General features: G+C 45.3%; 1 protein-coding gene across 1 annotated transcript in view; it reads left to right on the top strand.

Moving 5' to 3' along the window:
- Positions 1–16,006, top strand: part of LOC147718758 (fibronectin type-III domain-containing protein 3a-like) — a 417,154-nt gene that overhangs the window by 348,269 nt on the left and 52,879 nt on the right. The window contains exon 26 of the mRNA XM_086918744.1: positions 13,350–13,471. Coding sequence (XP_086774870.1) covers positions 13,350–13,471 — 122 coding nt within the window. The remainder of the gene's footprint in view (positions 1–13,349; positions 13,472–16,006) is intronic.

Below are 16,006 nucleotides of genomic sequence, written 5' to 3'. Positions count from 1 at the left end.
TCCTGGAATAGTCCCTTCCCGTAGATGTTGAAGTAGGAAGTGACCATGGAGGTCAGTCCGGATTTGTTTTTTCTTTAGTCCCAAGAGTTTATCCGACTCGTTCTGTGAAGTAGCTGTTACGCTAAGGGTCACTGAAGAAAATACCGGTGGAGCGCTCAAAAGATTCTTGATATGATCTTCACTATAGGCAAAGGTGTCCTTCTCTGCCATAATATGTGCAATTCTAACTTTCAATCAAGATTGAGTATACAAAGTGAATTTTGCTAGGAAAAAATAAACATAATAAGAAAAAAAGGTGAAGAGGGAGAAAAGAAACAACCACCACCTAGAAGAAAGAGGAAAAATCCTCAAACAACCCTTTTTAGTGGGGAGTGGGAAAAGACCTCGCAAGACTACTCCCGCTATCAAAGCTGATAACAACTAGGGCCTGCTCTAATCAGTAAGGCTGAGCCAAATACTATATAACAAAAGGGAAATGCCAATACTGATAGTTGGTTCCAACAAAATGAATTCCAAATGTAAAGACCACCGTTCAATACATATGTACGCTACTAAATAGCAATTTATTTTGAAAAAGTTTTGTTTGAACACACTTTTAAATTAATCATGGGGTTCAAAAGGACAACACAATGTATAAAGAAACAATCAAAGGAAGGACACTAAAGTGGGATAAAACACCTCTAACAAACTATCATTCATAATTTTCAAACATCTCACAGTCATACCTCTCACATTCAAACAATCAAACAATATACCCGACACCCACTGGGGAAGAAAATTGTAAACCAGTGGGGTGAGTACTGAGTCTGCTGTGTGATAAGTAGCTTTTCATATAATTCACAACAATACACTTCGATACAAAAAATTTCTAGTAATACAGTTCACATTTCCATCAATAAAGTTGGAGTGTACAAAAAAAGTCAAGATGCACTAATTCCATTTAACACCAAGACCTAAACAGCAGACCAAGAAAGGCCTACGCGTTTCGAATCCTCACTGTTGGCAGGATTCTCATCAGGGCCAATAAGCTCTGTGGGAAAAAGGAGAAACATATGTCTAGTTTCAAAAATCAAAAAGTCAAGAATCTAACAGAGTACTTCAACACCAAGGTACTCAATCAGCTTACCAAATGGTCCTTCAGCCAAAGGTGGTGAAATTCAATGAGTAGAGTTTAGTCACCTAAAAAGGTGAAGCAGAAACAGAAAAGAAAGAATTGAAAGGTTTTTTAGTATTTTCAGTTGGTGAACAATGAGTTATGAGCAGGGACATGACAACGCGGATGTCGTACCAAAGAAAGCGGTGGATCCGAAATCCAAATTTGTTCTTTTCAAAATAATTTTTCCAGTGAGCAAGGGAACTATGTCCCGTCCTAAAACTACAGTTTCAGCCTTTTAGAGCCTTAGAGCCTGCTGCAAACAAATGTCTTTGGCAGATCCCCACAAGGTCTGCCTCTTGTTTTAGCACACAACTTCAAGTGCTCCAAAGAGTGTGCCATTACGAATTTGAAGGCAATCTGGGAATGCTAAGCCAGCCTTTGCTGATCATTGAAAGAAAACTTGGTATTACTCAAAGTTTGATAGCATCCCAGCGACAGGTCTTCATAGAAGTTGCAAGTCTTCCGGTGAGTTGAGACTGAAGCAGAACCACAAGAAGACCAAACTGGATTCGTACCATTCATGCCACTCTCAACCTGAAATGTCACAAGGGCATCATGGTGCCTCATGGTCTTGCTCTCGGTCCCCCACCGAAGAGCTGATTTAGCAACTGATCCATATGTATCCCAAGTTTGCTGCTCCTGCTCTGATGTCTGAAGCCTTTAGAGAACCTTTCCCCACCTTTCTGGCTACCTTTGGCGAGTATTCTGACCCTACTGATCCACAGAGGACTCCAGTTGGGTCCACCCTCTGTGACTCCAAAACCCGCCTCTGATTCTTCTCGAATGGCAAAGCCAACTTCCTATTTTCACCAAAATTCACACCGGTCCCTGAGTCATAGCTATCAGTTGCAGAGGACGCCTCTGTCCTAACGTCCTCTCCCACTCCAAGCCAAATCCATCTGTGGGTAGACCAAGGTCATGACTCCACGCCACCCCTAGTTCATTCAAACTAAGAACCAGTCATATCTTGAAGCTGCATTGCGGTGCTCCCAACAATTTTTTGTTTCGTATTACGTGGAGAAGTGTGGCTCAATGGTTAGAGCGGCAGACCCTGATGCAGAGGTCTAGCCCAGGACCAGAGTTCCATTCCCCGCCTCGGCTGGTCTTGGGCTCAAAAATTCCACGGACCTGATAATTCTCGCCTCGTGCCTATTCCAATCATGGAGTCCCACTCTGCAACTCTGGGCAATAGCTTGCTTAATCTCCACAACGGCCCCCACAACGCTAAGGATACATGGCCTCCACCTTGGGGGTGTCCAGGAGTGGACGCCTCACAGGGGAAGCCAGGATGGGTTCCACAGCGGTATTCGTACAAGCGCCTTGAGACCCTTGCGGGTGAGTAGTGCGCTATACAAGTATACATTTTTTACGTACGAATATTGTTGCAGGGATTCTGCTCAGACACAGAACTGTTTACAACAAGGGGTGGTGAGGGACACAGAACTGTGCACAGAGACCCAGGACCTCAGTGAATTGTGGTGGACCTAAAAACTCACCTCAGTACCTAGAAACCCTAACAGACTAGCATCAGTGTTACATTAGCTCTTTGTCCTATAGCAAAGGAACCAATGATTAGACAACCCAGAACCCAGACAACCCAGAACATGTGACTTAGATTATACTCAGGAATGGTTGGAGTCAAGAACACTCTTTTGTTTGTTATTCTCATACCAGTCCCCAACAGGAGTAAAAAGGAGACACGGGAAAAGTTAAACTATTTATGGTCGAGGCATATGAGCTGCAAATTACACACTGTGCATAGATCGCCATCATAGTGTTGGGCCCGGATATTTGCAGTTTGTCCTGAAAAGTTCTTTGGAAGTCACGAAATAGGTGACTCCTCCTTTGGACCACATTGCGCATGGGCATCGGCTCCATCCTCAGATTGATTTTTTCTGCCATCGGTCTCGGATGTGTTTCTTGCGCTCCGGTTTCCTTCGGCGCATAATCCTCACCCAGTTTGATGGTATTGTTTCGATCGCGCTCCACATCAATGCGATTCTTCACCACTTCGAAATCTTTGATTCCGGTCGTCGACGAAGGCCTTCGGGCTTACCTAGGCCTTATTCTCTGGCTCATGGAAAGGACGCCATTCAAGAAGTGTTCTCAATGTGGGTCGAAGTTTCGCCACACCGATCTACATGAGGTGTGCAACCTTTGCCTCTCACCGGAGCACGAAGCCTAAGACTGTTCCGCTTGTGCCTCTTTCCGCTCCAAGAAGACTATTCGAGACCGCCGAGCTCGAAGAACAATAGCTCACTCGTCAGCTTCGATCCCCGGTGACATCTTTGAAGAGGGCGTCGACGTGCCCGAACCCCAGCACGCCGAAGTAAGTGCCAGCTCCTCTGAAGCCGAAGACTCAGACTTCGAGAACATCACTTCAGCTCAACAGGTCCGTCAACTCCAACCCTTCCTCGAGACCCTCAAAAAAGGCTTCGGTCGCACCCTCACCTTCGGGCCCGGGTGCACACCGAGAGACTGCTCCCACGCCCGACTTCGGTCCCGGCAAAGAAGCCTACTAAGCCTTCAGGCGGCTCGGGCACAAGTCAGCCTATTCCCGTTGCCGATCCTATACCGACACCGAAGAAGAAGCCATCTTCCTCAACCAATCCGACCGCTGCTCTGACACCTAAGCACACAGCGCCGAAGACTGGCAGCGGCTCATCGATGCTGAAACCGCACTCGGAGCCGCGTAAAAAACCACCTAAAGGCCCCGATTCACACGCTTCAGAGCCGAATAAACACCCGGAACCGAAAAAACATGGTCCGGTAAAAGACATTTCGAAAGGTCACACTTCTAAACCAAAAGACCCTAGACCAGCTACCGACCAGCTACCGACCCGGGCCGAAAAAACCTCCGGAACCGAAAACTTCGACGCCGAAGGATCTGCCCTGTACAGAAGAACTTTTTACACCAGATCCTAATCAAACAACTCTTGTAAAGGATCCTAAGACTGGCCAGCTAGCTCTTAGCTCCAAGAAGAGACCGCTAGAGGCACCAGCCCCTCCTCCTCCTCCTTCAAAGAAGAAGAATAGAGACATTGCAACCTCTCCATTAAGGGTCCCTTTTCCACCACCTCCCCATACTGTTCCTCCTCCTACACCTCCTCCACCACATCATTCACCTACACCATCCACTAATACAGATGATGATGTAGATACAGACTCTGATGACACATGTGGGGGTGCACATGACTCAGCAGGGACCAATAGTCCCCCTCAATCACCTAATCCGTGGGATGATTATAACACACCTGATGTGCCTTACGTCCCACAAGACGATGTATATCCTTCCAGACCTTCCCCACCAGAGGGCACTATAGGTTTTAACCTGTTAGTCCAGAGAGCTGCCCAGTACCATGGGGTTGACTTGCACACCAATACTGTGGATGAAGATTTCCTATTAGACACTTTTGATAACACACAAAGGTCTACTGCCATTTTGCCAATGCTTAAAGGTGTCATCAAGCACACACAGAGGTTTTTAAAGATCCTGTCAGGGCTCGGGTCCTCAACCCTCGCATTGAGAAAAAATATAAAGCTGCCCCTACAGACCCAGTTTACATTAGAGGTCCAGCACCACTAGATTCTTTAGTAGTGTCTAATGCATGTAAACGTGCTAATTCACAAACATCAGGTGAGACCTCACCACCAGATAAAGAATCTAAGCTCCTTGTCGCCTCCGGTAAACGAACAGCGTCACAGGCAGCTAACATTTGTGCCATTGCCAATACCCAAGCGTTGTTGGCAAGATATGACAGGGCACATTATGATGAACTGGAGTCCATACTGCAGCATCTACCAGACACATGTAAAATTAGGGCCAACGAACTAATACAAGAATATTACTAATACTTCCATTCGTTGTGCTCTAGACGCTGCAGATACTTCCTCAAGGGCAATCAATACCAGTACCCTTTTTTGCGGAGACATGCCTGGCTACGTATTTCAGGTTTTAAACCTGAGGTACAAAATTCCATCCTCAATCAGCCATTTGATGAGACACATTTATTTGGCCCTAATGTCGATGTGTCTTGAAAAAAGACAGACACAGCAAAATCTATGTGAGCCTTGCAGCAGCAAGCTCCCAGACATTCTTTTCGTTGCTCATCATATAGAGGCAACACAAGAGGCTACTCCTCTGAAAGCCCCTCCACTCCCTACAAAACCCCTAGCCAATCCACATACACTAAGGTCTACCAGAGAGGGCGTTACAGGGGTAACAACAACAAAGGCAGAGGCAAAACCAAGAACTCCCGCTCTACCTCTACCCCTACCCAATGACTTTTTTCTCCTCCACCCCCCAACATTCCACTCCTGTGGGGGGAAGACTGCAGCAATTCCTTCCTGCCTGGACCAACATCACATCAGACAGGTGGGTGCGACAAATTATACAGTCAGGTTACTGTCTAGAACTAACATATACCCCCCAAACAGCGTCCAATGTCACAAGAACATCTATCACTGTTAAAGCAAGAAGTAATATCTCTGCTAGAAAAAAGTGCAATAGAACCAGTTCCTCTGTACCAACAATACCAAGTGGTTCTCTCCCTATATTTTCTCATCCAAAAGAAGGACGGCTCTCTAAGGCCTATTCTGGACCGCAGACCGCTAAACATTTACATACAGTCAGATCATTTTCACATGGTCACACTCCAACAAGTCCTTTCTCTCCTGTTACAAAACGACTTCCTTGCTACTCTAGTTCTCAAGGACGCATACTTCCACATTCCCATTCACAAAGCTCACAGGAAGTATCCCAGATTTGTAACAGACGGGCAGCACTATCAATTCAAAGTACTTCCATTCTGAGTTACAACAGCACCAAGAGTATTCACCAAGTGCCTAGCAGTAGTGGCAGCACATTTACGAAAACCACACATCCATGTCTTCCCGTACCTCGACGATTGGCTCATAAAAGCCATCTCATACAACCAGTGTGTGGAACACACTCATGACACAATCCAACTGCTCCACAACTTGGGATTCACAATAAACCACACCAAGTCTCATCTGCAACCATCCAAAGTAAAACAGTACTGCGATGCTACAATAAACACCTCAAAAGCGCTAGCTTATCACACTCCAGTAAAGATAGCCAGCACGCGAACTCTTCTCACAAAGTTTCAGCCACAACACTCCCTTCCAGAACGAGTGTTCATGCAACTCATAGGGATGATGGCCTCTTGCATTGTCATAGTGCCCCATGCAAGACTTCAAATGCATCCTCTACAAGAATGCCTATGACGCCAATTTAACCAGGCTCAAGGTCAATTAACAGACCTAGTGTTGGTAGACGGTCAGACTCATCGCTCTCTGCAGTGGTGGAACACCAAAAACCTTTCCAAGGGACGACAGTTCCTAGAGCCAGTTCCTCAGATAATCTTGACAGCTGGCGCATCTCTCTCCGGCTGGGGGGCCCACCTACTGCAACACACAATGCAAGGCAGGTGGACACCGCAACAAAAGCTACTCCACATCAATCATCTGGAGTTACTAGCTATATTCCTAGCACTAAAAGCTTTCCAAAAGCAAGTATCAAACAAAGCTGTGTTAGTCTGCACGAACAAAATGACAGCCATATATTACATTCAGAAACAGGGCGGAACACACTCCCTGCAACTCTCTCAACTAGCACAGGACATATGGCGGTGGGCTATACCTCAAAACATATTCCTTCTAGCCCAGCATGTTCCAGGAGTACAAAATACCATAGCGGATCTGCTAAGTCGTCAGACACAACAGACCCACGAGTGGGAACTTCATATGCAAGTTCTTCAACCATTCTTTCAGATGTGGGGACAACCTCGGATAGACCTCTTCGCCACCCACGAAAGCGCCAAATGCCCAAGCTTCGCCGCCCGATATCCACACCCACTGTCCAAAGTCAATGCGATATGGTAGAACTGGTCAAACAAATTTGCAAACGCTTTTCCACCTCTACCAATCATGCCACTAGTAGTACGCAAACTACCAAAGTATTCTCTAACCCTCATTTGCTCCAACGTGTGCCAGACAGCCGTGGTACACCACACTGCTACAACTGTCGGTAGTACAGCACCAAAAATTATAGCGGTCTCCACACCTTTTAACACAGAACCGTAGAGAGATCAGGCACCCGGATCCAGCTCAGCTCAACCTTGCGATCTGGCTCCTGAAATCCTAGAATTTGGATATCGTAACCTTCCTACAGACTGAACGAATGTCATAAAAGAAGCTAGACGTCCGACCACTAGAGCATGTTATGCAGCTAAGTGGAAACGCTTTGTAATATACTGTCACAACAACAATATTAATCCCCTATACGTGTCTATTCAACACATCATAGGATACTTAATGCATCTGCAAAGTTATAACTTAGCGTACACGTCTATTAGACTGCATATGGCTGCAATAGCAGCATATCTGCAAATCAGACAGCATCTATCTCTGTTCAGAGTGCCTGCTATTAAAGCCTTTTATGGAAGGCCTTAAGAGAATAATTCCTCCCAGAGTACCACCTTCACCTGTGTGGAATTTAAACATTGTTCTCACACGGCTAATGGGACCTCTCTTCGAACCATTACATAAATGTGAAGTACAATTTTTCACATGGAAGGTTGCGTTCCTAGTAGCTATTACTTCTCTGCGAAGAGTTAGTGAACTACAAGCACTAACCCGTCAAGAACCCTTCTTGCAAATGCATCATAATAAGGTCGTTCTACGCACTAATCCGAAATTCCTGCCCAAAGTAATTTCTCCCTTCCACCTCAACCAATCTGTGGAACTGCCTGTTTTCTTCTCGCTGCCACAGACGGTAGGAGAACCCTAGATGTCAAAAGAGCATTGCCATACTATATCGAGAGAACACAACCCTTTCGTAAGACAAAACAACTTTTTGTGTCTTTCTCACCACCACACGAAGGTAATCCCATTTCAAAATCTGGGATAGCCAGATGGATTGTCAAATGCATACAGATATGTTACCACAAAGCTGAACGTACGTTATCTGTTCCTCCTAAAGCCCACTCTACATGGAAAATAGGTGCTTCAATGGCATTTTTAGGGGACATTCCCCTAGATGACATCTGCAGAGCAGCTACATGGTCCACACCGCACACATTCACAAAAAACTACTGTGTAGATGTGCAAACCAAACAACAAGCTAATGTGGGACAGGCTGTTCTCAAAACATTATTTCAAACTACTGCAACAGATAGGGGTGGTTGCCGCTAAGACTGGGTACTGCTATACAATCTATGCACAGTGTGTAATCTGCAGCTCACATGTTTGAAAGGAAAATGCTACTTACCAGTATGCATCTGTTCTTGGCATGAAGAGCTGCAGAGTTACACACGCCCACCTGCCTCCCCGGCTACCCTTGTCTGTTCCAGTATTATCTTAATTAGATACAGATTGCATGGACATCCTTCCTCTTCTTGCAAAGCTCCATCATTTGCCTAATGGCGAAAAACAGTCTGAGGATGGAGCCGATGCCCATATGCAATGTGGTCCAAAGGGGGCTATCTCGTGACTTCCAAAGAACATTTCAGGACAACAACAAACTGCAAACATCCAGGCCCAACACTAGGTGGCGATCTATGCACAGTGTGTAACTCTGCAGCTCTACATGCCAAGAACAGATGCATACTTGTAAGTAGTATTTTCCTTTAACAATGTGCTCTAAGATGCAGTATCTTTGCTAACATAAGCAGACCTATGATTAGATATAATAGGATCAGCATTGTTACAATTCCATAAAACACAAAAGGAGAAATCATATTACAGTGATGGTGAAAAAAGGTCTTATAGCGCCTCGTATATCACCCTCCCTAGCTAGGAACTATGTTTTATAAAATGTAGAAGGTCTCTTAGGCTTGTGTGGGGGACCCCATACCTCCAAGATCAGCAGGAGTGTATCACATCAGGATCTGCAAAAGCTCTCTGACTCTCTGGAAACTGAATTCTCCCAAGTGCCTTAAATCATGCCTACAAAGCGCCAGAATCTCTGTTGGCTTGCAGCTGCATGTATGTTATGTCTAAAACAAGAGCCGATCAGCCCGAACAACAGCTACCTTGTCAGGTAACCTTGGAGGCTTTAGCACTCACTGTGCAGACTAGAGTTGCGATGTAAGTCTAGAGATGCCGAAAACAAGCCTTTCTAATGTGAAGTAATTCCTCATTTACTAACTTACAACAACAGCTATAGGTAGTGTTGTGTGCAAAAGCAGCAAAAGGTAAAAGGGCGTTTAAACTTCTAATTCCTCATTTACTAACTTACAACAACAGCTATAGGCAGTGTTCTGTGCAAAAGGTAAAAGGGCGTTTAAACTTCTAATAAGCCCATGCCAACATAGCAATGTGCGCAACAAGGCCCAGTCCTCACTACAGTATCAGTAGCCCATAGCCAGTTTTTTGGGATGTCAGTGGTCATGTTATTGACAGGTTATTTTCCTCAACATTAGGATGATTACAATGTATATGTTAATTTGCAAGCTATTTGGCGTTAGATTGTTTTAAAGAAAACTGAGCCGTAGCGCCTTCCCTAGGCCTTTCTATCCCTGCTTGACAGCATCCTCCCCAGTTTTGAACAATTTTGAAGAATTGTTGTACCACCCATGCCAGAGCCCTCCACTCCACAACAGGATCCACAGTCCTTTCAGGGTCAGGAATCAAGTAGACCATTCCCAAGCCATCAAGGCCAGTGAACTTACCAGTCACCTACCCCTTCAGCATCTACCTCCAAGCTGCTTTAGTTTGCCCCTTGCGGCACAAGACCACCCAGTCGGAGGCTGGATCCGATATTTCCTTGAGGGTTGGCAAACTATAACATATGAAAGGTGCGTCCTCCAGATTGTCCAACATGGTTATGCCCTGTTAGACCCACTGCTCTTCTCTCCCACATCAGGACATCTCTTAGAGGAGCACTTGTCCAGCTTTCTCCAAAAAGTGCAGGCTCTTTGGGCCCAAGGAGCCATAGACAGGGTCCTGGTCCAGGAAATAAGGACTAGTTACTCCTATTATTTCCATGTTCCAAATATGGTCACAGGTTTTATTCTAGATCTGTCTTCTTGCAGAAAGACAAATTCAAGATGGTCATGCTTGCCCAAATTCTTTCTGCCTTGTATCCAGGCGACTCGATTGTGACTTTGAACCTGTAAGACACTTACTTAAATGTTCTCCTCCTGGACTCCCACAGGCAGTTCTTTTGGTTCATGGTGAGCCAGGAGCTTTTTCAATTTACTGTGCTCACCTGTGCCCCTCTGGTATTCACGGAAGTGGTGGTGGTGGTTGCAGCACACCTTCGGAGGTTGAGGATCCCTATGTTCTCCTACCTTGACAACTGTCTATTGAAGATGAGCTCATCACAGTCAGCCGTGGACCATCGCCAGATGATGGCGCTCCTCTTCACATTGTTGGGCTTCACAATCAACGTGCCTCAGTCAAATCTAACTCTTTTGCAGAGCTTCTCTTTCTTGAACCCTTCCTAGATACGGTGCAGTTTCAGGCCTTCCTTCCACCACAAAGAGTCCAGTGCATACAGGATATGATCCCAATATTTCAGTGTCCGTGAGCATGATTCTGATGCTTCTGCATCTTGCTCGTTGACTGTCAGGTGGCATATGCATGCTGTGAAGTAGAACCTGAATTCTCAGTTTCTCAGTGGACCCACCACCCAGTGAACCTCACATTCCATCCAGTTTTAAAGGAGACTGCAAAAGACCTGCAGTGGTAGCTCAGCTGCAGTTGGACTGGTGGCAGCCCCCTCTCTCGGTCCCAATTAGAGCTGACAGTGTGGCAAATGCTTCACTGGTATTGGTCATCTGGAAGAAATGGAGTTTAGAGGATGCAAATATCCAACAGAGATCTGTCTCCACATCACCTGTTGGAGGTGCGGGCCATTCGCCAGCCGCTGAAGGCCTTCCTACTGTCTATCAAAAGGAGCCTGGTTCAGGTTCTTTTGGATAACACCTCTGCCAGGTGGCATTGTGGGAAGCTGAGCAGGTTAAGGTCCTGTGCGCTTTGCCTCTGGAGCTGGCTGGAGAACAAGGGCGAATCCCATCTGGTGGGATCTTTGAACACCATGGTGGACAAGTTCGGCCAGTGGTGCCTAAGGATCGCAAGTCTCTCTGACATGGGACAGGGCATCCTCCAATGGGGAGAACCATAACTAGATCTTTTTGCATCTGCAGAGAATGCATGTCGAAACGTTTGCATGTTGGAGTTTCCACAAAGGCTCTCTGTTGGAGACACATTTTGGCAAGAGCAGATCATGGTACTCCTGTACACTTTCCCCACTACCTCTCCTGTTGCAGGTTCTGACAAAGATAGAAATGACCATACCCAAGTCATCCTAGTAACTCAAGAGGAGACAAATAGAGTGTAGTACCCGGAGCTTCTGGGCATGAGCATATGTTCTCCAATCAGGTTACCACTGTCGTATAACCTCCTATCGCCGGGCGGTGGAACAAGTGTGTGGTCTGGTGTGCTACCCACAATACTGATCCATTGCAGGCCAAACTGCAGGTATTCTATTGTTGCCACTACGTGAGAACCTCCTGTTTCAGCTAATCCTTTACCCCAATCTGCACGTCCATGTGTGGAGGTTGGCCAGCCGCAGTTGACGGCATTCAGTCTTTCCAAAAGTTGTGAATGCCAGGCGTCACCCTTCTAAGTGTGTCTACACCGGGTGCTGGAACAAGTGTGGTTTGGTGTGCTACCCACAATACTGATCTATTGCAGGCCAACCTGTCAGGTGGTCTATTCGTTTTATCTCTGGTACCAGCAAGGACATTGCGCAAAGGTTATCTGTCAGCTCTTTTGGCCCTTTTACGTTTACTAGCCCAACTGTCCCTTTTCATATAAATCGTGGTAAGATTTTCTTCAAAGATTTGATTTGTTTATTTTCGTAAAGACCCTTTCTGATGCCACACTGAGATCCATTTTTGGACCTCTCTTTCCTAATGTGCACACCATTCAAACCCATGCACAGCTGTCACTAAGTCCGCTAACTCTAAAGAAAGACAGTGTTTCTGGTCACTGCGACTTCAGCTTATTGTGTGAGCGAGCTCCAAGCTCTCTTAGTGCAGCCACCTTACGCCATCTTTTTCCCAGACAAAGTGGTAGTTCTCACCCAAGGCAGCCTTTTACTTAAAGTTGTTACTTCCTTCCACTTTTGATAACCCTTCACCTTTCCAATGTTCTTTGCCCCTGTCTCTCTCCTTGAAAGAGAAGACTTCATCGACTAGAGCATAAAAGAGCGTTAGGCTTCTACATCCTTCACACTAAAGACCACTGGGTGTACTATCATGTCTTTCTGGGATTTTCTAGGGCAAAGAAAGGCAAAGCAGTGCAGACACAACTTTTTCAAGGTGGATAGTTCTCACCATCAAGATTTGCCTCGCACTGCCCAAGAAACAGCCTCCAGAAGGATGGAGGGCCCACTCCACCAGGGCCAAGGCTACTACACCTGCATTGGCACATCTTGGCATTTGTCTTTTCACACATGTCTGACGCACTACGGTTTTGACAGCCAGGTCCAAAGGGAAGGAACTATCGCCCTTTCAGTCGTCCTGCATGGTTTTTTGAGCCATTCCACAGACCCACTACCTTGGAAGGTACTGCTTTATTATCTATTCTAAAGGTGAGGAGTCTGTGATTATAAGTGTCCATCAGAAGATCAAGTTATTTACCTTTGCAAGTGCTCTTTATGCTGGGTACTCTATCTAACCCCAGATTATTCACTGTCCACTGCCTCTCCATTCAGTAGAATGGTCTCCTTTCTAATCAAAAAAGGTCTCAGATTAGGAATCGGCACATTGGTATCACTGATTATTGTTAGGCTCCACATCCAAGAGTGCAGACTGGGTAAAACAAGAAACTTGTCAGTGTGCAGGGTTGTCACTTATATGTGACTCCTACGCCAGTTTTGAGGTGGAAAGAAGTTATCGCGGAGCTGCACAACACCACCTATTGGTGGCTGGAGCAATGTTGGTTAATCTTCTTGATTCAGTCTGACTCCTGGTGATTTTCTAAAGGGGGGAATCTGCAGTTGGATAGAATATCCAGCAGAAAGAGCATTACTGACGTAACTTGTTCTTCAGGGTATGATGATGAATGTGATAAGCACTATGTTATCCACTTTAATGAGGAATAGTTTCATGACACCCAAACGTTTTCACATTTTTCAAAATGAATGCATTTTATTTTCCAGCACCCAGAGTACAACAGCTGAAAAATAACTGTTGTGAGGTCACATGGGAGCCACTACCACCAATGAAAGGAGATAGCATTGTTTATGTTCTTCAGCTTGCAAGTGGGCGGGATTTTGATCAGGTAAGCAATGCAATTACCGATAATCGATCACAGTAAATTATCTTTTTTTCCTGGAAATTTGACGTTATAGCTAATAAACTTTAATTTAAAAATTACTTGGCAAATGAATGTTTTGGTTTGGGTCTCCAGGCAAATAGAAGGTATGTGGAAGCGGAATGGGGAATTGTACTCTATTACACGGGACGGTTTGGATCCTTCATCATGTTTGATAATCATACGAAACTACTATGCGTGCTAAAAACAGTTGACCATAGATATGACCATAAACCCATCTATACTACAAAAACAATTGATGTTATTGTTACAACAAACCCTTCTGTTAGCTAAGACCCAGATTCTCAGGACTGGTAATTTGTGACATAACCCAAGCATTGAGGTTTGGGTACATGAGTTTTAGTGATCATGCATCCATAAAGAAATTAATTCTCATGCAGAATCATCAGTATTTAGATGCAGTGCTTGCTTATCATTTTGATTCTGGAATCCCAGATTGTTTTTCTTCTGCTCAAGAAAACCTGCTGATGATTCAGAAAGATCAAAGGGAAAAAATAAAAATTCACTTTGGTAGGTGTACTCTTAAAGTCTGGAATAAAGGCTAATATTTTTATGAATTATAAATGAATAATTGCATGTGGAATTGTAACCAGGTGTACTATGTTTGCATAAAAAGAATTCAAATGATGTGTACACAATATATTTTACCCATCGAGAAATTCCTTCCTTACACCCCAATTCAATATCTGTCTGTTTCCTTCCTATCTCAACCTGGAGATGTGTTTAACTGTTGCCCTCAACAGGAGTGCCTATGCAGGGCAGGAAACAGTCTGTCAGATAATTTGAAATCTGAAAACAGGAGTTATGGTGGATACTTCTAACTGCAGACTCCTCATCTTGTAAATAGGTGCCAGATTGAGGCTGAATACTTCATTAACTGTTCCCTCACGCTTCGTTAGGTGATGTCATCCGACAATGGGTTGGACTCCAGAGCTGACAAATTTGTTTCTCAAAATGTTTTCAGTGTGCAAAGCCCATGTCCAGAATAACAGGGTGTTGGACCTGGGGTTACCAGTTTACATAGGGTAGCTTGGCACAAAGTAGGAAGGCCTATCCCAAAGGTACATGTGTTAAGTTTGCGTCACACCCTTCAGTAACATAACGCCCATGCACTAGAAAAGAAAGGCACTACACCAGTCTTAGGAAAATACGTTCCACTTTATAAAAATCTCTTTGCAGTTTCTCTATGTACCCTTGCAGTCCTCCGTTTCTGTTCACTAAATGGCTTCGCACAGGGTTATTAACAGTATTTACTCAACACTCTGTTGCTGGGTTGTGGATCAGTTTTCTTCAACTTTGACATGGGATAATTACTTAGCCTAAATTGACACTCTAGAACATTCAATGAAGTATTTTTGCTTGTTCCTCTGTCACTGCCACCAACTCACGCTGTAGCCCCAACACCTCAGGGAGCGGCCGTCAATGACAGGGCAGCGCTTCTCAACACAGGAGAGAGGTGAGCACTACGGGGGTATTCGAATCGGAAGGCCTTGGATTGGTTGAAGGCTACAACCTCCCCTTTTAGTTACTGGGGCACGTTGTTGATGACGGGACCCTTCAGGAGTTCCTGCCCAATTCGCCAGCAATCTAATGATTCCACCTCAGCGTTGGGGGATGGGTCCTATTAACTCGTGGGGGCTTTGCGTCCCAACAACCGAGTATAATCCAAAAAGGGGCCAGATCTATGGTTTGCGGGTCGGTGTCAGCAGTAAGGCAGCAATCCCTAGGAAAGGATGTCAACCCTCTGAGAGTCCTAGCCCCCTAGCGCCACAGCCTGCACTCCCACTGATTCTAAGGTCACTCCTTCATCTAAAATGGCCGCCCTGGTTCTGGCCTTTATATAGTCTGGGTTCTGGCTACCAGAACTGGCCAGAAGGTTCTAGAACCTCTCCATGGGTTCCTATGGCCACTAGTCCTGAGGTATAAAGATTATGGCAGTTGCAAGCCACCATTTTGTGTCACCCATAGTTTTAGTCAGAAAAGGCACCTAAGGCAGGGGGAAAAAAACCTACTGGGGCAAGGAGCACCTAACCCCTAGGTCAACACCTGAAAAATTCCAGTGGACATCACAAATAAAAAGATTGAGGGGCAAAAAGGGGCCAAAAATAAATAAATAAATAGGAGGGACCACTCAAAGGGCTGACAGGTCTAACACAGGGTTTTTACCTTGTAAGGTTTGCCATAAACAGATGCTAGTGATGGACCGTCACAAGGTCAAGTGTGCAATGAATTTTAAGGCAACCTGGGATCTCAAAGGCCAAGTTTTGCAGCGTGAATCTTTTCTGGATTCACATGCTGTGTGTTATTGTTGTTGGGTGTCAATGAACCTCTATTTGGTTTCCTCTTGTGACATTGTTGTGCTTCCTCTAGAAGCTCCCACCTTCGGTCGCCGAAGTAGCTCCAACACTTTGGAGCTACTTGGAGGCTAGTAGTGAGGGCTGTTCGCAGGGCTGCGGATATTCTTCAATTGCAGCCCCCTGT

The sequence above is a fragment of the Lissotriton vulgaris genome, chromosome 4_1, assembly GCF_964263255.1.
Source record: "Lissotriton vulgaris chromosome 4_1, aLisVul1.2, whole genome shotgun sequence".
Classification (NCBI taxonomy): domain Eukaryota; kingdom Metazoa; phylum Chordata; class Amphibia; order Caudata; family Salamandridae; genus Lissotriton; species Lissotriton vulgaris.
Note: the sequence above shows the minus strand (reverse complement) of the source record. Positions and strands in the feature narration are given on the sequence as shown.